The sequence below is a fragment of the Haematobia irritans genome, chromosome 3 (assembly GCF_050003625.1).
Source record: "Haematobia irritans isolate KBUSLIRL chromosome 3, ASM5000362v1, whole genome shotgun sequence".
NCBI classification, from domain to species: domain Eukaryota; kingdom Metazoa; phylum Arthropoda; class Insecta; order Diptera; family Muscidae; genus Haematobia; species Haematobia irritans.
The window spans coordinates 167,449,074-167,470,729 of NC_134399.1; the positions used below are offsets into that span (position 1 = coordinate 167,449,074).

The 21,656-nt window shown below is 30.0% G+C and overlaps 1 protein-coding gene across 4 annotated transcripts in view; it reads right to left on the minus strand.

Moving 5' to 3' along the window:
• The window catches only part of Fur2 (furin-like protease 2), a 797,201-nt gene that overhangs the window by 38,328 nt on the left and 737,217 nt on the right, over positions 1-21,656 (minus strand). For all 4 annotated transcript variants that reach the window (XM_075301234.1, XM_075301235.1, XM_075301232.1 and 1 more), the window contains one exon: positions 1,246-1,520. In XM_075301234.1, the coding sequence (XP_075157349.1) occupies positions 1,246-1,520 (275 nt within the window). The remainder of the gene's footprint in view (positions 1-1,245; positions 1,521-21,656) is intronic.

A 21,656-nucleotide genomic window follows, 5' to 3' on the forward strand; every position in this document is an offset into this window, starting at 1 on the left:
TTGTCAAAATTTTATTTCTATAGAAAATTTTGTCAAAATTTTATTTCTATAGAAAAAAGTTCTCAACATTTTATTTCTATAGAAAAAATTTGTCAAAATTTTATTTCTATAGAAAATTTTGCCAAAATTTGATTTCTATAGAAAATTTTGACAAAATTTTATTTCTATAGAAAATTTTGTCAAAATTTTATTACTATAGAAAATTTTGTCAAAATTTTATTTCTGTAGAAAATTTTGTCAAAATTTTGTTTCTATAGAATTTTTTCTCAAAATTTGTTTTTATATACATTTTTTTCAAAATTTTATTTTTATATAAACTTTTTCCAAAATGTTATTTCTATAGAAATTTGATCTACCAAACCATCAAGAATTCTACCAATCTACCAAAAAGAAAAAATCTACTATTTTTGGTAGTATTCTACCAACTTTGGTGGCAACCGTGGTTGTAACATAAATTTATTTTTACTTAATGTATGTACATTGCTTATAAATTTTGTTTAAATTTAATGAAAATTATTGTGGGGGAAATTGTAGAGAAAATTTTTTGGGAATGTAGGGGGAAAGTAGGGAATTTTATTTTTCCTTTTAGGGAAAACCAAAAATTTTCCCTAGCAACACTGGTCCCTATATACACCCAGAGAAGCAATATGATATCCTCTCGGACTCTATGTACCTGACCATTTAATGTTTGGCGAGAAAACAATATTTTTGCGGCAATAATGTTCCTTGATCCCCACCCAAAAATAAAATGTTGCCCTAGAAGTTTATCATATTCCTTCTCTGGGTGTATATAGGGACCCCATCGATGTATCACCTTTCTTCAAAATATCAAGTAACAGTTTGAAACAATAATTCAATAAAAAATTTTTTAATAGTTTTTTTTTATGCATTTACTTCTTGTTCCTTGTTTTGTGTGTGGGCTATACTATGTGGGCCAAGACGGTCCCCCCATTCCTCCCATGAAAAAATAACATTATGCTCTGGAAATATATTTGAGGTGATCATATTCCTACCCTACGTGTGTTGTTACATATTTTTCTCTGTGTATCAGAAAATTGGCATTGCCCTTAATATCGCTCGTATTTCATGTTAGCACCCACTATCAAAGCCATCCCGTTACATTCACTTTGCATATCTCAAAAGAAATTCTCTTTACTAAAGCTGTCTAAAACATTTCGCCGACTTTGCTGGACTCGGTTACGCATCAACATCAGGATTCGCATTGAAATTCAAATTGATACTCACATTCATCGCAATTTTCACTGCCGGTGATGATACATTTTCCTTTTTTATTACGCGTCCAGTTGTCTTGGCATGTGAGGCAGAAACCATTTGTGGTACATGTGGCACAGCCCGTTGGACAGGCTACACATTCCTGACGTTTTTTATCGGCATAATAACCATCGGGGCAGCTATTCAAACATTTACCATCGTGGGCAAAGCGACCGGAACGACAAGTGATGCATTGAGATTCGGCAGACCCATTGCATGTGGCACAAGATGAATGGCAGGAGGCACAACTGCAAAGAAGCAGAAACAGAAAGATGAGGAGTTAAGAATTATTTGAAAAAAATGAGAGATGTCTTTGCTAAAGGAAAAGAAAAAATTACAATACCAAATTCTGAAAATGCATCCGAAAAGGGAATAGTAGATTTAGTGGAAAAGCCTAAAGGTACAATATTCATTTTGAAATCTAGCAATCCAAAATTTTACAACAAACAACTATCAACAAAAGTAACTAACTAATTTTTATACCCTGCGCCACACTGTGGAACAGGGTATTATAAGTTAGTGATAGACACATGGTGTCTTTGGCAATAATGCTCAGGGTGGGTCCCTGAGTCGATATAACCATGTCCGTCTGTCCGTCCGTCCGTCTGTCTCTGAACACATTTTTGTGATCAAAGTCTAGGTCGCAATTTAAGTCCAATCACCTTCAAATTTGGCACATGTTCCTAATGTGGGTCTGAATAGAACCCTATTGATTTTGGAAGAAATCGGTTCAGATTTAGATATAGCTCCCATATATATTTTTCGCCCGATATGCACTAATATGGACCTAGTAGCCAGAGTTTTATACCGATTTGCTTGAAATTTTGTACAAACATAACACTTAGTCGTATAGTCAAGTGTGCAAAATTTGATTGAAATCGGTTCAGATTTAGATATAGCTCCCATATATATCTTTCGCCCGATATGGACTTATATGGCCCCACAAGCCAGATTTTTGGCCGAATTTGGTTGAAATTTTGCACTAGGGGTACAATTAGTAGTATAGTCAAGGGTGCAAAATTTGGTTGAAATCGGTTCAGATTTAGATATAGCTCCCATATATATCTCTCGCCCGATATGGACTAATATGGTCCTAAAAGCCAAAGTTTTGGCCCAATTTGGTTGAAATTTTGCTCAGGGAGTAGATATAATATAATATAATATAGTCGGCCGCGCCCGACTTTAGACTTTCCTTACTTGTTTTAAATCAATCTAGTTATACATTGTTGGATTGACGTTGATAATTGATATTATCATTTCCGGCGTTGAAGCAATTTCAAATAACTTCCTAAGGCAGAAAAATATTATTAAATAAAGCTTTTTCACAAAATTTTGTGGAAAAGCCTAAATGTATGAAACGAGAAAATTTAAAAATTTTAAATTATAAATTTTAAAAATTATGACATACGTATACACAACAAGAAGCAAACAGTAGCGAAATTTTTCAATTAAAAAAGGGTTCAGAATTCATTTTGAAGCCAACCAGTCCGAAATTTTACAACAAACAGCAATCTACAAAAGTAACTTGTACAAAATAATGTGTTCTATTGGATCAATTAATCTTTTCACATCGATCAATATATTTTTGAACTGATGTTGATAATCGATATTATCATTTCCGGCGTTGAAACAATTTCAAATAACTTCCTAAGGCAGAAAAAGTTTTTCCACAAAATTTTGTGGAAAAGCCTAAATGTATGCAACAAGAAAATAATTCAATATAAATTATGATGGGTACACCGTAACAAATATCACAAACAGTTTTTCAACTAAACTCCTAATTTCCTTCCTGGATTGAAGCTATTTCAAATAATTTGGTGATAATAAACAGAAAAATAAATTTTGTGTGTACTGTATGATGTAAGGAAAGCTTCAATGTAAATTATTATTTCTACCCATAATTTTATATCAATTAAAATCTTAAATGCATTTGTAACAATATTTGATAACAAAATTAATTGATTAAAAATTAATAGCACACGAATAAATGGAATTAAATTACTTTTTATTCAAATTTACTTAAACTTTTCAATTGATATTATAATTCCTGTAATTGAGGCAGTGTCCACTACATTTTCTTCTCAATTAACCATTAAATAATCATACAATTTTCCACTCCAAATTGTATACAGCAATTATTTTATCACATTACTCCCTAAAGTATGCTTTAACGTAACACTATTTATTAAACCCTTAATATAGGCACATATATTCGAATAAGCATTCTCTTGAGGGTAAATTTTAAGTGCTGTTAAAACAAAAAAATTGGATATGGAGTTAATATAATATGTTTGTACAATAAAACCGTTTAAAAATTTTTGAGATACATTATATTACCGTAATATGTAAATTGTGATGAAGCCAAGAGCATTAATAATTCCCTATGCTAGTTATGAAATCTGCTTGATTTCTCATTTCATTTGATCAATTATATCCATATTAGCATTTGTTGGCTACTTTCTCCACTTGATGGCGATAAATGTATCAAGTGTTAATTGCGAAAATATCTATGGGAGTGAACGCGTGGTTTGTAGGATTCATGATAGGGAATAACTCCATGTATTCACTAAAAAATAACATAATCATAATGTGTAAACAGCGAGGCTGATATATACTGCAACCAGCTTCAGGTTGATACCATTTATAAGCCGCTAGACTGAGAGCCAATAGTTTCATTCCAGAGACAGTTAATTTTATTGTTTGCAAGCTTACAACTCTATGCGAACAGATGGAATTCATCCTTGATAGCTTTATATTTGGAAGAAAGACCACACATGATTATCATTGGAGCCTCCAGTATTTAAATGTGAATAAATCTTTCATTTCTGGTGCCATTGCTCGGTACTATGATGCTGGCAGTATTGAATCGCATCCAAAAAGTGGAGGAGAAAAACGGTAACAACTACACAACTGATGCGAGATATGAATGCCAAATTTGATCGTATTTATTAAAGTCTTGCTCGTGAGCTTAATATATCACAAGAACGTGCAAGAACTCACCGATGCCCAAAAAGGTTAGACTGGAAAGAGCCATGGAGTTATTTCGCTTTGGTATTCTCCGATGAGAAGCCATTCCAAATAGAGCAGTTTGTGAACAAAGTGATCGTGATTACTTGCCAAAGATATCAGCTGAAAATTTATAAATTCGATTGGCCACCAAAATTTATGCGCCGGTGGAAGACGTTCTAAAATCATTACAGTAGGTAACGGATATAAGGATATCTCATATAAGAAAACAAACGCATAGGTTAGGTTGGGTTAGGTGGCAGCCCGATGTATCAGGCTCACTTAGACTATTCAGCCCATTGTGATACCACATTGGTGAACTTCTCTCTTATCACTGAGTGCTGCCTGATTCCATGTTAAACTCAATGACAAGCGACCTCTTTTTATAGCCGAACGGCGGTCCATATTGCAGTGAAACCACTTAGAGAAGCTTTGAAACCCTCAGAAATGTCACCAGCATTACTGAGGTGGGATAATCTACCGCTGAAAAACTTTTTGGAGGTCGGTCGAAGCAGGAATCGAACCCACGACCTTGTGTATGCAAGGCGGGCATGCTAACCATTGCACCACGGTGGCTCGAAACGCATATAAAAAATGTTATCGAAACACTTTGTCTTTTTGGTGTTCTTTGGTAGGAAAAAGGTTTCGTATAAGAAAAACGTTTATCAGAAAAAAAAAACGGATAAAAGAACCATTTTATGTTACAATCATACCAGATGACAATTCTATTGAAATTCTAAAGAAATAAAAATATGTCAAAATTTTCTAAAGAAATAAAATTTTGACAAAATTTTCTACAGAAATATAATTATGACAAAATTTTGTATAGAAATAAAGTTTTGACAAAATTTTCTATAGAAATAAAATTTTTAAAAATTTTGCATAGAAATAAATTTTTTAAAAAATTTTGTATAGAAATAAAATTTTGACAAAATTTTCTATACACACAAAATTTTTTTTTAATCCAATCATGAAATTAATTGATCCAATTAATTTTTTAATTGAAATGTCTTCAATCATAGAAATGATAGTATCAATTAAAAAATTAATTGACAGTCAATTAAAAAATTAATTGATCCAATTAAAAAATTAATTGATACTATTAATTTGTGTGATTGATTTTTATTTCAATTAAAAACTTTGTTGATTCAATTAAATTTTTTATTGAATATTTTTTAAAACTCAATTAAGATTTTAATTGGAAAAATTTTCGTGAATTTTTTTTCTGTGTAAAAATAAAATTTGATAGATAATTTTTGGCGAATTGGACCAATTTTTGTGTGATTGGCCATCGGCTATATATAACTATAGACCGATATGGACCAATTTTTGCATGGCTATCAGCAACCCTATACTAGCGTAATGTACCAAACTTCAACCCAATCGGATGATTTATATGGGGGCTATATATAATTATAGACCGATATGGACCAATTTTTGCATGGTTATTATAGACAATAAGTAACACCACGAACCAAATTTAAATCGCATCGGATGAATTTTGCTCCTTCAAGAGGCTTCGGAGGTCAAATCTGGGGATCGGTTAATATGGGGGCTATATATAATTATAGACCGATATGGACCAATTTTTGCATGGTTATTAGAGACAATATACTAACACCACGAACCAAATTTCAATCGCATCGGATGAATATTGCCCCTTCAAGAGGCTTCGGAGGTCAAATCTGGTGATCGGTTTATATGGGGCTATATATAATTATAGACCGATATGGACCAATTTTGGCATGGTTATTAGAGACAATATACTAACATCACGTACCAAAGTTCAATCGCATCTTGCTCCTTCAGGAGGCTCCGCAAGCCGAATCTGGGGGTCCGTTTATATGGGCGCTATACGCAGAAGTGCTTCGATATGGCCCATTTGCAATACCATCCGACCTACATCAATAACAACTATGTTACTGGTGGCAAGTTTCAAGTCGATAGCTTGTTTCATTCGGAAGTTAGCGTGAGTTGAACAGACGGACGGACGGACATGCTTAGATCGACTCAGACCATGGGTATTCCAACAGGACTCAGCACCATCGTACTCCGCACGTGTCAACCAATAATGACTGCCTTTTTAACACACAATGGCCATCAACATTTCCGCAAATCAATCCGTTGGACTTTTGCGCCTGGGAAATTTTGGAGAGTTAAGTAGACTCTAAAAAATACAAGTTTGTCGATCATCTCTAAAGGGCGCTTCGCTGGGAGTGGGCCAAAAACCGTAGAAACACAAATCTTTGGATCAGTTTATATGGGGGCTGCATATAATGATGCAGCCCGAAGTTTGGCTGTATCGTACCGAAGTTTGGCTGTATCGAATGAAATTTATACTTCTAAGAGTTTGAGGAAGTAAAAATTTTAGATCGGTTTATTTGGGGGTTAAACGAGTATATCAATACGGACCGATATGGTCCATATACGAATATAATGTACCAAATTTCAAACGGATCGGATAAAATTTGCTGTTCCAAGAGGCTTCGGAAGTCAAACCTGGGAATCTGTTTATATGGTGGCTATTGGTATTACCCATTGGCATATTAATAATAGCTACTTGCGCCAAGTTTCATGTCGAAAGCTTATTTAGTTTGTAAGGTAGACGGACGGACTTCGATTCAAAATTTCACCAAGACCCAGAATATATATACTTTATGATGTCTGAGACCATATTGCGATGTGTTACAAGCGGAATGGCAAAGTTGCTATATCCCTATCCTATGATTCAATTTGAAAAAAAAAAAAAATATTGCGCTTTGCTTTGTTGAATGACCATTAGTCCCCCTGTGTACTCTAATACAAAACAATAATTTTATTAAATTCATATTTAAACGAATCGGATAGATTCTCGCTGCGAATGGCTTAAAATTTTGATTTTCTCGATTTAATCAATTTCTGTATTCAAAGACATTGTTGCAAATGTTGATTGTCAAATTATGAAAATGTCGACTTTCCGATTTTACTGTCGCAATAATCGACTTTATGGAAAATTGGAAAGGTCGTTTATTTTTTGAGTCACTTCAAGATCGATTTTTTTTTTGAATTAAAAGTCTAAAGGGTGGTTACATTATAAGGGCCGATGTTGAATGTGAACCACACCTAAACGCCAAGTTTTTTTTTGAATTTTATTTGACATTTCTCTATTTCAGACTTACTCAATTTGAACCATGGACGTCGTGAATGGACAGAATGCCTCAGTGATGAGGCACATTTTCACCTCAGTGGATTCGTCAATAAACAGAATTGCCGCATTTGGGCGAATGAGAATCCAAGAGTGATTGTCGAAAAACCAATGCATCCACAAAGAGTGACTGTTTGGTGCGATTTATGGGCTGGCGGCATCATCGGGCCGTATTTTTTCCAAAATGAGGCCGGTCTGGCAGTTACTGTGAATGGTGTTTGCTATCGTGAGGTGATAACGAACTTTTTATGGCCCGAATTGGAAGATATGGATGTGGACGATATGTGGTTTTAGCAGGACGGTGCCACTTTCCACACAGCTAACGAAACAATGGCTCTTTTGCGCAACAAATTCAATGGCCGTGTTATCTCACGTAATGGCGATGTCAATTGGCCGCCAAGATCATGTGATTTGACACCGTTGGACTTTTTTCTTTGGGGTTATTTGAAAGAAAATGTGTACGTCGATAAGCCTGGATGTGATAATTCGACACATTAACGGCATAGAACCTCCATTATGCCTCAGCGTCATCGAAAATTTGGATCATCGGATGAAGGTGTGCCACCGAGGTCGCGGCGCCCATTTGGCCGCTATTTTGTTCCATACATAATTGAGTAATACCAATATATCGTAATAAAATAAAATTACAATAATTTCCTAAATAGTTTGTGTTTTATCCAAAATCAACATCAGCCCTTGAAATTTTAACCACCTTTTACTAAGCGATTTTGGTCACTATAAAAATTCAATTTCACCCAACATAAAAGTCAGATTAGTTACTTTAGCTCGATATTAAAAGTAGAAAGTAAATTTAGCAAAAATTCGTTTTTGTTGCCCTTTTTCACTATAGGAAAACTTATATTTATTATTGTGGGAAGTATTGGGGATCTGCATTCGCTGTATTTCTAAAAGATTTCAGTTTAATTAGTTTTCTTATTTTGATTTATATTATCTATAACCAGAATTTCTTATCGAATATTATTAACCACAATTTCTTATCGAATATTATAATTGACATAATTTATTATAATTTTAAAGCATTAAATTTTCACTGAAACTTTTGAATATATTGATTTTTGTCACACCCTCAAAAAAAATCGCTTCTTTAACATATGTTCCAAACATATTTTGCAGGAAGCACATATATTATTGGATACTGCCGAAATATTAATATGTTTGTTTTATGTGAACATATTATATGTTTGGAAGCATTTTGAGCCCAAAAATAGTATATGCTTGGAAGAATTTTTCACAAAGACGATTGTGCTCATTCCCTAACATACTCGTAATTTTCACTTCCACGAATTTTTTTAGTTCTTGGCACCTTTTTCTGTAATACAAATAATGTTGAAGAAATTATTCACTTTTATAAATTTTTTAAATTTTATCTTTCGCCTGCACGGAGAATCGAACCGAGGACCATACAGTTTGTAAGCCAACACACTATCCACTGGGCTATGTAGCTGTTATAGTCACCAGTAGATAATTATCGTTATAAGTTACATTTATATAGCATAGTTTGCAGCGCCCACGAGCCCATGCAAACATAACATTATTTAACAGAAACATACATTTGTTTGCCACGTGGAGCAGTGGTTAGCTTGTCTGCCTTGCATGCAAAGGGTCGTGGGTTCAATCCCTGCTCCGACCGAAAACTTTTTTTTTTTTTAATTTACACATTTATATTTATACTATATTAAATTTTTATAATAAAACTTCGATATGTGGGTTATTAAAGATTTATAGTCAGTAACAGTGCTTGATATAAACGAAATTGACTGATTTTTGGATAAAATATTATTTTTTATTGCAAAAATAACAATTTTGTAACAAAAAACTGTTTTTGTGTTTCTTTAATAATTCATTTTAAAGAAAAAGACTTTTTAAATTGTTTTAGCTGCAAAACTCGAACTTAATGCCCGCTTTTATATTTGAAGGTGTCCGTCAACTCCTCGTGGACTACTTATTAATAAAGAGGAACTAAACTTTGTTTTTATACATTTTACTGTGTAATTTTTCACTATTTCCTCCTTATTTTATTTTACTGTCCCAACTCTAAAAAGAGTATAGTGCCCTTTCGTTATTTTTATGAAGAGCCCTGATTTCTTTTAACGAACCAAGAAAAAAATGGTGCCCATAATGCCAAAATGATAAACAAAACACATGTCCACACATACATAAAATGCTGCTCTCAAGGCGAACACATATGCTGTTTGTTTTTCAAATGTATATTCTCTTGGTTCCGAATATCTATTCTCTTTATTCAAATTAAATAATATTTAGACTTAAGCATATCAAATGTTTGGCCTTATCATAAAACAGTTTTCCGAAACAACATACAAGCGGTTTCACAGAAATTGTTCTCTTTTGATTCTTTCGCTGTGTTATGTTGATATCTTTCGTCAACTCTCCCGGTTTCCATCTCTATTTCTTTCTCTATACTCTCTCCCTCTCTCTCTCTCTCTGTCGCTCTCTGAATGAAATATCACAACATATATATGTTTACTCGAAATTTGTAAATTTATATATGTTTACATTCACACATATTATTTTTATGAAACATTCATGCCCCAAACATAATATATTCTAACATATTAACATATGTGTCCCAAACATTTAGTGTTAGTTTAGGAACATTACATGTTTGCTCTTAAATATATTGTGATTAAAAATTGTGCCCGAAACACATTTTGTTTATATCGGAGCATATGAAAAACATATTTTTCTAACAGTGCAATCGTTTTCAAAGCAAAAAATCTGAAATCTATTGTCTGTGATTATTACACAATGAACTTTATACGACTTTAAAATGATTTTAAAATTGCTTCAATTATTACGATAATTTAATTAACCTCGCTTTTCTAGTAAGTTTTTCCATATAGTATGTAATATAATATTTCCCATACAGTTGTGTTTTGAACTTTATTTAAGCATAATATTTAATTAAAATGCATTCTTTCGATAAACATTATTCAACATCATGATAGTCATACACAAGCAAACAACACATTTATACAAGCAGCTCATCAATAATGAATCAGAATCAGAAAGTTGTCTATTTATTTATTTTATATAGACAAAGGTTATAAATTTGTGCAGAAGAGAGCAAAAACAAAAAAAAAAAAACACAAACAAAAACTTTTTCAATCGAATAACATGGCCGGTAAGAGAGGAGCCCACCACCCACCCAACACATTGCCATTTTTATGCGAACACATTTGTGCTAAATACCATTACCATAATTCAATTTTGTTCAACCGGCTTCCGTTGCCTTGGGCTCATTTGTGATACGAACATGACCTACTCCACGAATGTACTAACACACTTTCCTACTCACGCACACACACTCGTGATCTTTTATATAAAGCCGGTAAAGAAATGTTTATGCTAGGCATGGTATATATGCCTACCGTTACGAGGAAGATGTGAAAGAATTGTATTTGAAAATTGTTGGGTGCGCGAGCGTGTGTGTGTGTGTGTGTATGTTTGTTCTATGCTCTCTTTCTGCAAGAGGAAACGGAAACGAAAGAGAAAATATCTCTGCGTACATACATGTTGAATGGATGGGTATATTAACAAACTACTATAACTTTATTTTTGTTTAACAATATTAAATTATTATGCTGCCAGTCGTTGTAATAGTTTTATATACTTACGAATATTTCGTAAGCTCCAGCATACGATGTATATACATACGTATGGATAAACAAACGTCAAAGTTCTAAAAACACAACACGACCATTACCACCATCTCTCCCTAAAGTTAAAGCTTTAAGTTTGGTTCAGTGCCCATATACAAACATAAATATATGGTTTTGGGTGTATGGTATATTGAGGAAAGGGAACTTTTATACTTAAATCCTAACGATATACATCAGGCAATATAAAAAAAAAAAACGTGTATAACTTTGTCCTTAGAACAATGTATACTAGAAGGTTTTAGCTGCAAAATACAATTAAGCCAATTATATTGATAACAGGAAAACATTTGACAACATCATAGTTTAAAGCATAAAGATTATAAAGCTAAAGAATTGAACATGAACTTTAAGCATGAAATTCCAATGCTATTGCAAATTCCAAATTTAAGACATGTCGGACAAATATCTTTTATATGTCGCCAAAAGGTAATATTGTCGATGACTCCACTATAAAAAAATGTTTCTTCGGTCTTTATACTAATGATTTTGGTATTGATTCCGAACCAATGAAGGGGAGAATTGAAGTAAGGATACCTTTAAGACAAAAATCTCACTTAAACTGGAGTTTTTCGTATTTAATACTCGGAAACAAATTTGCTTTTCAATCGTTTTTTCTTCTCTATATCAGAAATGCGTCTTCTATAGTAAGCAAAATTAAGCATTCGTATTTTAATGATATTAAATCTTTGACCTCATGAAAATATTTTTTTTCAATGAAATAAAACAAAATTTTCACTCAGTTTACATGGAAACCATATAAAAATGACGGATATAAATCATATTCAATACATTCAAAGAAATAGTGAACTTCCCAGGGCACTAAAGCTAATTGTAGTTTGTGGAAATTACTAATTTTTGGGAGCCACCGTGGTGCAATTGTTAGCATGCCCGCCTTGCATACACAAAGTCGTGGGTTCGATTCCTGCTTCGACCAAACACCAAAAAGTTTTTCAGCGGTGGATTATCCCACCTCAGTAATGCTGGTGACATTTCTGAGGGTCTCAAATCTTTTCAAAGTGGTTTCACTGCAATGTGGAACGCCGTGCGGACTCGGCTATAAAAAGGAGGTCCCTTGTCATTGAGCTTCACATGGAATCGGGCAGCACTCAGTGATAAGAGAGAAGTTCATCAATGTGGTATCACAATGGATCGGGCTGCCACCTAACCTAACCTAACCTTTGGTTAAAATTTCTGCAATTTGAGTAAATTTCCTTGATTTTCATAAATTATATTAAAATATTTATTTATTTTTAATATTAATATCCGATTTTTTTATATTTGGGCAGGTAGGCGTACTTTCCCGTACCCCTTAAAAAATTTAACTTTTGTGATTTACCTGAATTGATAGGAAAGGTAGAGCAGCAAATTTTCTGAAGGGGAAAGCTCCTTCGTGCCAGAAAACTTAAATTGTCGCTTCAGTTTCGTTATATGTTCAGGAGAGACATCTTTTGATGTTGATTTTTTTTTGAGTTTTTTATGCAGTCGCAATAGGATTTTTTTAGCTATGGTGAAAACGGACCATTTTAAACCTGTATATTCCCGTATGTTTGTACACTGAAAAAAATCATGTCCGGTTCCAAAGATTTTGTCTTTACTTTATTCCGAGCCAAAGAAGTGGAGAATAGAAGTAAGGATACTTTTAAGACACAATTCTCTTTTAAATTTAGGTTTTGTGTACTTGCTTCTAAGAAGAAAATTTTAATTTTTCGCTTTTTCAGCTTTTTTCTTCATATGTTATCAAAGTCCTTTAAAAACGAGTTAACGAAACTTTATTTTCCAAATTAAGACTTCAAGTAAAAATCGTCTTTAACATAAAGTTTTAAAAAACATGTCCTATATTTGAACGATTTTTTGCTTTACAAAAAAGACAACAAATTTAAAGACAATTTCATTAAAATTTAAAGAATTATTCTGAATTATTAAAGTCAAGTTGACCTTAGCCCAAATATTTTTTTCTTTCATATTATGATACCAAATTTTAAGTCAAATCACTTAATTATAAGCATAATACGACTTCATTGAAAAGTTTATCGACTTTTGGACAAGGAAGAAAACTTTAGAGAAATTCCTCTTCAAAGCTAAGCAAAATTTGCATTCGTATTTTAAAGACATGAAATCTTTAACCTTACGACAATATTTTTTTCATTGTACGAATACCCCAAAAATCAAAAAGCAAGTTTTCTGATTTGTTTCATATATAGAGGATACATGCGTGAAACAATGGGGTAAACTCGAAGTATTTTAATTTTTTGTGACAGTAAAAGGTCTTCTCCTGCCTAAATCTGTAATGCTACATTATTTTTTTGCATTTTTCAATTACAAAATTAATTGGTTCAATTAGGTTTCAAATCAAATTAAAGATAGTAGAGTTTTTTTTTCTTTTGAACACCAAATCACTTTAAACTTTGCTGCCAAGTTTAAAGCATACAAAATATGTCCCGAAAAGAGTAAAAACATATTTTTTATTAGAATGAATGCTTAGGTCAAACATTTAAAACTACATTTTTTGGACATGAATGTATTCCCATAAAAACGAAACCAATCAATATATCCGCTAACATTCCTGAATATTTCACAAGGGTTCTTATTCCCTAATAAATGTAACAAGGGCCCTTCTCGATTGAGGAAAACATATATGTATCTGTCTATCGTCTGTTTGTTTTTTAACATTGATTGAAATCTTTAATGGAAAATGATTCGTATTAATTTTTATAAAAATAATTCTAGGGAAAATATACAACTTTCAGTAACAGCGATATTAACAATCAAGTATGAAAAAATTATATATTAACGGTATTGTGCCTTAAGCAAACAAAAGACACACACACATACAGGCCCATAAACAGGAAAACATAGAAATCGAAATGAAATGAAATTACGCAATAATAATTTAGGAAGTCCTATGAGGCGTATAAGTAATAAATGCTCATTCGCCCACGGTTACAAAGAACACAATAAACATTTTGAAGAAATGGAACAATGAGTGAGAACAATTACTTTGTAAATTATGGAAAATGTATCATTCAATAGACATTATAATATTCCAAGAAAATCTTTAGGAAAAATCATGTATAAAGGGAAATTAATGGAATTTGTATAAGAAAAACAAGAGAAAATATCAAACAAAAAATCTATTTTTAAATAATAAACCTTTGTTAAAACAATTAAGTAAAGTCTAAAGTCGGGTGGGACCAACTATATTGTACCCTTCACCACTATGTAGACCAAAATTTACTTAGATCCAAAGATTTTGACCTTCCCTTAAGGATTTAGGTATTGATTCCGAGCCAAAGATGCGGCTTCTTTAAAATAAAGACATTTTGTACGGACCTTTAAATCAAAGATGCAAATCCTTAAAATAAGGTTTAGTCTATATTTGAAGCGTTTTTATCTTAAATTTAACAATTCAATATATCAGTTGAGTTAAAGACGATTTCTTCAAATTAAAAATGTTTTTCGTTTAAGGAAAATTTGCCTGACTTCAAATATCTACAACTTCAGCAGAGAGACGCAAAATTTCAAGATTTGTGTCCTAAATTTAATGAAAAAAAAATTTGAAGCATGGATTATAAACTTTCTTTTAATTAAAAAGTCTCTATTTTAAAGAATTTTGTCCTTAGCATTGCGTAAATTTTGATAAATCGGAAGATAAGTATATTGAGGCTTTATTATTTAATATGACACACATAGTATATTAAACATGTTCTCTGTGGAAACTATCGAGTCAATTGAAAATGGATCTTAAACATGAAACATTCTACCACATTTGCCCAATTCTGGCCTACATATATATGGGAGCTATATCTAAATCTGAACAGATTTTGGACAAATTTGACATGCATAGTTAGAATAATAATTTTGTTATCTCTGCAGAATTTCACGTAAATGGGAGAATAACTTTGGCCTCCGTGGTCATATGAGTGAAAATTGGACGAAAGATATATATGGGAGTTATATCTACAACTGAACCGATTTCAACCAAATTTGACACACTTAATGATACTATTAAACGTACTCTCTTTGCAAAATTTGAAGCTAATCAGAACAAAACTCTGGCTTCTGGAACCATATAAGTGCATATCGGGCGAAAGATATATATATGGGGGCTAAACCGATTTGGCTGACATTTTCCAAGTTTTTCGAGACTCATAAAATATTCGGATGTACGGAATTTGAAGAAGATCGGTTGATAAACACGCCAATTATGACCAGATCTGAACCGATTTTTTCCAAAATCAATAGCGATTTTCTTTTTCCTATCAAAAGACACTATGCCAAATTTGAGCACTATCGGACATAAACTGCGAACTGTACTTTGCAAACAAAAATACATGAACAGGCAGACAGGCGGACAGACGAACATATAGCTAAATCGAATCAGAATTCAATCCTAAGGTATACTAAACGATGGGTCTCTCACTTTTCTTTCTTCGCGTTACATAAAAATGCACAAACTTTTTTACCCAGCACAACAGTAGTGGTGAAGGGTATAAATATTAAAAAATCGAAATCTGCATTTTGTTGACATTAAAATCAATTTTTATCATTTTTGACTAATTGACTTTTGTACAATCAATGGACTTTGGGCAATCAATGGAATTTGTATTAAAAATACAAAAGGCGAATTTTTGTTGGCTTAAGTATCGTTATTTTTGAAAATCGAATTAAATTGACTAATTTACCTTTGTTATGGGTCGATTTTTGAAAATCTATTTTTTTTTTAATTTTGATAAAAGCCGAAAACCCGACTTTTGGGGTCTCATTGCAATCCTTAGCAGCAAAAAATTTTTTATTTTAACGAAATTCGTCGTTACGAAAAAGCAGGAGCAAATATTCAAAATTTCGTAGAAATTATTACCCACGTCATCTCAAAAAATGCTCTGTTTCAGGTGTTTATTCATATTGTACTTAAAATGAAAATATTAAATTTGTATTCCATTTTTACATAAAAATATATCCTTCTTGCACTTCAAGGCCATTAGGCCAAAATTCAAGTTAATGTAATAACTTTAATCAAATTTAAAATTACATTAAATTTCATTCGAAAATGATGTGATTAAGTTGAAACTGAATGTCTGAGACCTCTAAGACTTTGTAAAATGGCAAAGTTGTGTGTCCCTTATTTCATATTAAATTAAATAAAAGTGGACAATCTATTCGAGGCTACCATTCAAAAAGAAGATGAATGAAATTGTCGTTGGCCTTTACAAAGGACGAAGGTTATATATTCGGTCCTTTCATTTCTGTTACGCAGTGAGCTATTAGTTTTTTTGCTCTTGTTTATATGTAGCTTTATTATAGAATTCAAAGAAAAATTCCAAAGTTAATGCCTTAAAGGGCGCTTTATGTATTAGAATTGTAATAAAACACAGACTACAAAGATATTATATAAAGGCACATATTAAATAAATTTAAACATATTTAAGTATATATTAAATCGGTGAATCGAGATGACCAGAAACTAGTTTAAGACCATCTTTTCAGCATGGCCATAGTGCTATACATAAAGATTTAGATGGGGTTTCAAATGATATAACAAAATTATTTAATACTATTTCAATAGCAATGGAGATATTAAATATATAAAATTTAAATTAAAAACAAATATATATGGCCTTCAGTTCGATCAGGCTGAATCTTAAATATCGCACCACCATGAATCAAATATAAAAATTGCTTCGAATAGTTCTCAAAAGTATTCTCCCAAGCATATACGTTCAAATGGTACGCTTCCCGAAGATAAAATTAAAGTCTATACCTGGAGACTACATCACATTCTGGATTTAAAATACGATCCAGTTTTGCTTGAGTTTTAGGGGAATTATAAGCATCTCGTCTAAGCGCACAAGAAAATCACATGAAAGAACACAATTCGTATGATTTGAGTTTTACATTCTATAGATTTTTACCCGTATTAATGAGCACGGGGAATTTTATTTCTAGATTCATGCAATTTGGATAATCAGTCTATCCGTGAAGAGGTTAAGTCGGGAGATTTGTGTATATGGCGATTTTATCAAACACTTACCGATAAAAAAACTTGATATATTTCTTTAGGGTTCGATCATACCACTAGATTTACAATTTACAATCAGTTAAATATTTGGGATGCTTAGATGTCGGAACAAAAATGGAGTGCGGTTTTTAGAAGGCCAGGAAATCAAATCGGAAAATTGTATTCGGTAACCTGTTTTTCGACCAAGATTTCGAATTTCAGGCAAATCTACTAAAACTTGTGGTTTCTTGACGCCCATGAATTCAAATCGGAGGCAACACCAAAAGATGGATCGATAAAAACATTTTATTTCTATAGAAAATGTTGTCAAAATTGTATTTCTATAGAAAATGTTCCCAAAATTTTATTCCTACAGAAAATTTTGTCATAATTTTATTTCTATAGAAAATTTTGTCAAAATTTTATTTCTATAGAAAATTTTGTCAAAATTGTATTTTTATAGAAAATTTTGTCAAAATTGTATTTTTATAGAAAATTTTATCAAAATTGTATTTCTATAGAAAATTTTGTCAAAATTTAATTTCTATAGAAAATTTTGTAAAAATTTAATTTCTATAGAAAATTTTGTCAAAATTTTATTTCTATAGAAAATTTTGTCAAAATTTTATTTCTATAGAAAATTTTGTCAAAATTTTATTTCTATAGAAAATTTTGTCAAAATTTTATTTCTATAGAAAATTTTGTCAACATTTTATTTCTATAGAAAATTGTGTAAAAATTGTATTTCTATAGAAAATTGTGTAAAAATTTTATTTCTATAGAACATTTTGTCAAAATTTTATTTCTATAGAAAATTTTGTCAAAATTTTATTTCTATACAAAATTTTATTTCTATACAAAATTGTGTCAAAATTTTATTTCTATAGAAAATTTTGTCAAAATTGTATTTCTACAGAAAATTTTGTCAAAATTTTATTTCTATAGAAAATTTTGTCAAAATTTTATTTCTATAGAAAATTTTGTCAAAATTTTATTTCTATATAAAATTTTGTCAGAATTTTATTTCTATAGAAAATTTTGTCTTCTATAGAAAATTTTATCAAAATTTTATGTCTATAGAAAATTTTGTCAAAATTATATTTCTATAGAAAATTTTGTCAAAATTTTATTTCTATAGACAATTTTGTCAAAATTTTATTTCTATAGAAAATTTTGTCAAAATTTTATTTGTATAATTTTATTTCGGAAAATTGTATCCGGTATTTGGAATTTCAGGCAAATCGACTAAAACTTGTGGTTTCTTGACGTGCAGAATTCAAATCGGGAGATTCGTCTATATGGGGGCAACACCAAAAGATGGATCGATAAAAACATTTTATTTCTATAGAAATTTTTGTCAAAATTTTATTTCTACAGAAAATTTTGTCAAAATTTTATTTCTATAGAAAATTTTGTCTAAATTTTATTTGTATAGAAAATTGTGTAAAAATTATATTTCTATAGAAAACTTTGTCAAAATTGTATTTCTATAGAAAATTTTATCAACATTTTATTTCTATAGATAATTTTATTTCTATACAAAATTTTGTCAAAATTTTATTTCTATAAAAAATGTTATTTCTATAGAAAATTTAATCAACATTTTATTTCTACAGAAAATGTTCTCAAAATTTTATTTCTATAGAAAATGTTGCCAAAATTTTATTTCTATAGAAAATTTTGTCAACATTTTATTTTTATAGAAAATTTGATCAAAATTTTATTTCTATAGAAAACATAGTTTTATTTGTATAGAAAATTTTGTCAACATTTAATTTTTATAGAAAATTTTGTCAACATTTTATTTCAATAGAAAATTTGATCAATTTGATTCTATAGAAAATTTGAAAAAAAGAAAATTTTGTCAAAATTTTATTTCTATAGAAAATTTTGTCAAAATTTTGTTTCTATAGAAAATTTTGCCAAAATTTTATGTATGTAGAAATTTTATTTCTACAGAAAATTTTATCAAAATTTTATGTCTATAGAAAATTTTGTCAAAATTTTATTTTTATAGAAAATTTTGTCAAAATTTTATTTCTATAGAAAATTTTGTCAAAATTTTATTTCTATCGAAAAATTTGTTAACCTTTTATTTCTATAGAAAACTGTGTCAAAATTTTACTTCTATCGAAAATTTTGTGAAAATTTTATTTCTATAGAAAACTGTGTCAAAATTGTATTTCTATAGAAAATTTTATCAAAATTTTATTTCTATAGAAAATTTTATTTCTATAGAAAATTTTGTCAAAATTTTATTTCTATAGAAAATTGTGTAAAAATTGTATTTCTATAGAAAATTTTGTCAAAATTTTATTTCCATAGAAAGTTTTATTTCTATAGAAAATTTTATTTCTATAGAAAATTTTATGTCTATAGAAAGTTTTGTCAAAATTTTATTTCTATAGCAAAGTTTTTCAAAATTTTATTTCTATAGAAAATTTGGTCAAAATTTTATTTGTATAGAAAATTTTATTTCTATAGAAAATTTTATCAAAATTTTATTTCTATAAAAAATTTTGTCAAAATTTTATTTCTATAGAAAATTTTGTCAAAATTTTATTTCTATAGAAAATTTTATATCTATAGAAAATTTTATTTCTATAGAAAATTTTGTCAAAATTTTATTTTTATAGAAAATTTTATCAAAATTTTATGTCTATAGAAAATTTTGTTAAAATTTTATTTCTATAGAAAATTTTGTCAAAATTTTATTTCTATAGACAATTTTGTCAAAATTTTTTTTCTATAGCAAAGTTTTTCAAAATTTTATTTCTATAGAAAATTTTGTCAAAATTTATTTCTATAGAAAATTTTGTCAAAATTTTATTTCTATAGAAAATTTTGTAAAAATTTTATTTCTATAGACAATTTTGGCAAAATTTTATTTTTATAGAACATTTGTCAACATTTTATTTCTATAGACAATTTTGTCAAAATTTTATTTCTATAGATAATTTTGAAATACCTCTTAGATGGAGGGGAATGTTGTGCAAATTCTATGAAAACATCAAGATTTCTCTCAACCTATCGAACAGTAAAAAATCTACAATTTTTAGTAGAATTCTATCAATTATAACCCCATCACATTCTATAAAAAGCTCTTGAAACAATGTTTTCTTTCAAATTAATTATAATAAATAATAAAAAACTTATATAAAATAAAATAACAACCTCAAGACCCTAACAGTCAAATCATAAAACTTTTCAATATATCTGGTTAGATTTTGCACCATTTTCAAATCCAATAAGGCTGTTTCCACGACTTGTTTTGAATCGTTATTTTTTGATGGCATATAATCGCTACTTCATACAGACAAAGAACATTAAATGAAAACATTGAAAATGAAATTTAATTAAATGCTAGGCTATTTATAATAAATGCAAAATTTTATATTTGTATCCATACGTATACAAAATTTGTATGTCAACATTCAAATTAATTAATTATGCATGGACTAGAATAAATTTATATTAAATAATATTCAAATTATAACAAAAATCTCTGACATCTGTATAGTGATTATTTATTATATTCTACTCATACTAGCAAGTCTACTGTTTATGCAAGTGTAAATACCCTCAAACAAATTAGTGTGGAGTGCTAACATATTAACAATAATACGAAAATGAATAACATACAAGTATTGCAAAAAAAAGTCGATATAAATACCTAAACCAACTGTCAATTTAATTATTTTATTAATTTAGATTTAATTGGGTCTTGCATACAAACATTGGGATATTTGGAATGAAAGGATTTGGTATATTAATGCGATTATTTGATTGTAAGGCATTCAAATATTTTAGAATAGTGTATGCCACAAATAAAAAAAAAATACTATAATAAAGAAAAAAATTGAACGGATGAAAATGGATGGAACCAGTGTGTTTTGGGGACCCCACCACGATATTGTTCTCAAATTATATTCGTTTATAAAGAGATGGTTTAATAAAATATACACTGAAAAAAAAACAGTGAACCCACAGGAAGAAATATTTCAGTTAATTTTAGAAAATTTAGATTATTTTTGGTAAAAGTTAACTAGCCAGTATTACAAGAGCTGACATCGTGTCCATATCACAAAAAAAAAAGTAAATATTTTTCGACAAATTCAAGAAAATTTATTAGATATAATTATTTTTTTTTTCACTTTTTAAAGAAACTTTTGTAGTTTGAAGGAAAAATTTGGAGTTCAAAATTCGTGTCATATGATGGCGTATTTGTAGTAAAATTTACAAATTTTAAAAAAGAGCTCTTTTCACGGCTCTTTCTGAAAAAAGTCAGCGGCGACGCTGTTTGGCCACTTGAAGTCCATAATTCGCCCCAAAGTTATACTCAAAAAAAAAAAAGTGAACCGACCAGGAAGTTAATATATCGAAAAAAGAGAATAAAATTTCGATGAAATCTGTATCTTTATTTTAGTTTTGTATCAAATAGATTTAAAGTTATATAGCTCTCCAAAAAATGTCTTTATTTTAAAGAAGTGAAATCTTT